This window comes from Orycteropus afer, unplaced genomic scaffold, assembly GCF_000298275.1.
Source record: "Orycteropus afer afer isolate SDZICR_OR568_19922 unplaced genomic scaffold, OryAfe1.0 scaffold00287, whole genome shotgun sequence".
In the NCBI taxonomy this organism is placed as follows: domain Eukaryota; kingdom Metazoa; phylum Chordata; class Mammalia; order Tubulidentata; family Orycteropodidae; genus Orycteropus; species Orycteropus afer.
In genome coordinates this window covers 1,689,349-1,691,930 of record NW_006921874.1, presented here as the reverse complement: position 1 = coordinate 1,691,930, position 2,582 = coordinate 1,689,349, and the positions used below count along the sequence as shown (strand labels likewise).

Here is a 2,582-nt window from a genome sequence, read left to right as displayed (position 1 = left end):
AAGGAAGTGATAACACGATTCATAAACAAAACGAACTAAGCATAGAAAATTATATGGAACAAAGAAATTGATACCATGAAAAAGTACATAATAAAAATGACAGCAACAAATTCATATTTGCCAATAATTACATATTTGGCAAGGGACTTATCTCTAAGATTTAAAGAGAAAGACTGGATGACCAAACTCTGATAACATACACATACCAGAATGCTATGCAGCACTAAAGAATAATGTAGAGTCTGAAAAACACCGCATAACATGGATGAACTTGGAAGACATTATGCTGAATGACATAAGTCAATCACAGAAGGACAAATATAGTATTGGTTCATTGTTGTGGAGGGTCAAGGAAAGGTTTATATATGGAAGGAAGCTTTCTTTGTTGGTTGCCAGGGGTGGGAGGGGAGGGGAGGGAACACTGCAAAAAAAATGCACTGACCCATGTCACTTTAATTTTGTGTATTTCACTGTACATAAACTAAACTATATTTCAGTAAAATGCATTTTTTTAAAAAAAGGACCAGGTTTGCTGGTCTGATAGAGCCTGGTGAGATCCCCGAGACTATGGCCCCTAGTTACCTTTCGGCTCTGGAATTGAACTCAATCCTGTGGCTTCTAGCCAAATAATAGACAGGCATATGGGCTGAACATTTACATAAGGTAGATACACTCCTTGGAGCGATCGATCAATCATGGGAGAACAGAAGGGCAGTATTTGCACAGGAAGATAGCTGGGAGGGGGGTGGGCAGGAATGCACATGAAAGAAGGACACAGGGAAGAGGTCACTACAGGGAGGAAGTAGGAAGAGAGCTGTTCCATTGTGGGGAATTACAGTCAACATCATGAGACAAAATGTGCATGAACTGCTTGCTGTATGGAAAATTAATTTACTCTGTAAACTTTCACCCAAATCACAGTGAACATTAAAAAAAAAAAAGTCACCTCTCCACGAGTTCTTGTCCATTCCAGCAAAGCGTGTTGTTTTCGGCCACAGGGCTATGGCTGCAAATGTAGCCTGGCAAAGCACTGTAGAAGCTGATGAAAGATTTCAACTTCTGAATTAGTTCCCTGGGGGGGGAAAAAAAAATCTCTGCATAAGAAGCAAGTAAACCCACTATGAGAAAAGTTCAATTTCCTTATCAGCATGACAGAAAGGCTCTGCCAAGGTGATTAGAGCAATAAATGATTTTTAAAGACATTAAAGGCTACAAGGTCACAATTCAGTTTTTTTTTTTTAATCAATACAACGATATTAGAAAAAAAGTTGTCTGCTACATAAGGTGACGTTCCTATCAGAAGGATGATTTAATTCCAACGTTCATTTTTGAACACTTTCAGCTTCCATTTTTTTGTTCAGAACGCTGTTACCTCCATTTTCAAAGATGCTGATTATAAGGCACACTGGAGTGCTACATATCTTTTGGTTTCTGTGTGTAATTGAGTGCATTGATTGTAATTTACAATGCTATTACCCTAGAGATGGCCCCTTTCCATATAGACTCTGGCTAATGGTTGCAGATCAGAATCGCAGGGTGCTCAGAACAGCAGAAGCTCTAGGAAATTCTCCTGATAATAAAGTCAGAGGGACTCACATGTGCTGGAGGAGGAAGAGCTCTGTTCTTTGTCTGTATATTATGGTTCCTGCGGGAGGAGAGAGTGGGGAGGAAATGCTAGTGTATTTTATTTATTGGCTGTGCTTTTTATGCTAGGTATGACAAGACAAGGAGCTTCAGTGGCATAATGGTTAATTGCTTGTCTGCAAAACCAAAGGCTGGTGGTTCAAACCCACCCGGTGACTCTGCAGGAGAAAAGACCTGGCAACTGGCTCCTGTGAAGATTACAGCCTAGAAGATCCTATGGTTCTACTCTGTCACATGGGCTCACCATGATTTGGAATCGACTCGGCAGCACCTAACAACAACATCATGAGAAGATAAGTGCATGTGTGTGCACAAGAGAGAAAAAATCCTATTATTTACACAAATGTATAAACACACACACACAAACACCCAGCAAATTTCTGCTCTAGTCTCTTTTTTTTTCAGATGTACATAGGCACACAAAATAAGTCACTATAGAATGGAGAGAAGTGGATATGCTTATAAAGAAGTATTAAAGTATCTATGTCATAGAGGGAGCTCTGGTGGCATAGTGCTGAAAGGCATTTGACTGCTAACTAGAAGGCTGGCGGTTTAAACCCACCAGCCACTCATTGGAAGGAAGACTGGTCAATCTACTTCCGTAGAGATACCTCCTTGGAAACCCAAGGAGGGGTCGCTTTGAGTTAGAATTGACTCAATGGCAGTGAGTTTGGTTTGGGAGTTTTATGTTGTAGATATCCGTGGTAAGCACATAAAAATAAAATGCACGTTCTTTTCAAAAGCAATGCTTCTGGTTAAAGGAAAGTGAATGCTTTCTGCACATCCAGATCTAACTTAACTGTCTATTAAGGCCAGGGAATTTGCAGGCAGTGGAGTAATTATTCAGAACTGTTTACGGGCTAAAGATGGACTGGCCTGATGTACCGTCCTCTGAAAAAGCCAGAAGCCTGCATCTCATTTGGTCACAAGTGGAAATC

At 40.4% G+C, this 2,582-nt stretch overlaps 1 protein-coding gene across 1 annotated transcript in view; it reads right to left on the bottom strand.

The window, feature by feature from the left end:
- Positions 1-2,582, bottom strand: part of GPC3 (glypican 3) — a 612,880-nt gene that overhangs the window by 188,552 nt on the left and 421,746 nt on the right. Inside the window, exon 5 of the mRNA XM_007950725.2 lies at positions 947-1,072. Within this exon, the coding sequence (XP_007948916.1) occupies positions 947-1,072 (126 nt within the window). The remainder of the gene's footprint in view (positions 1-946; positions 1,073-2,582) is intronic.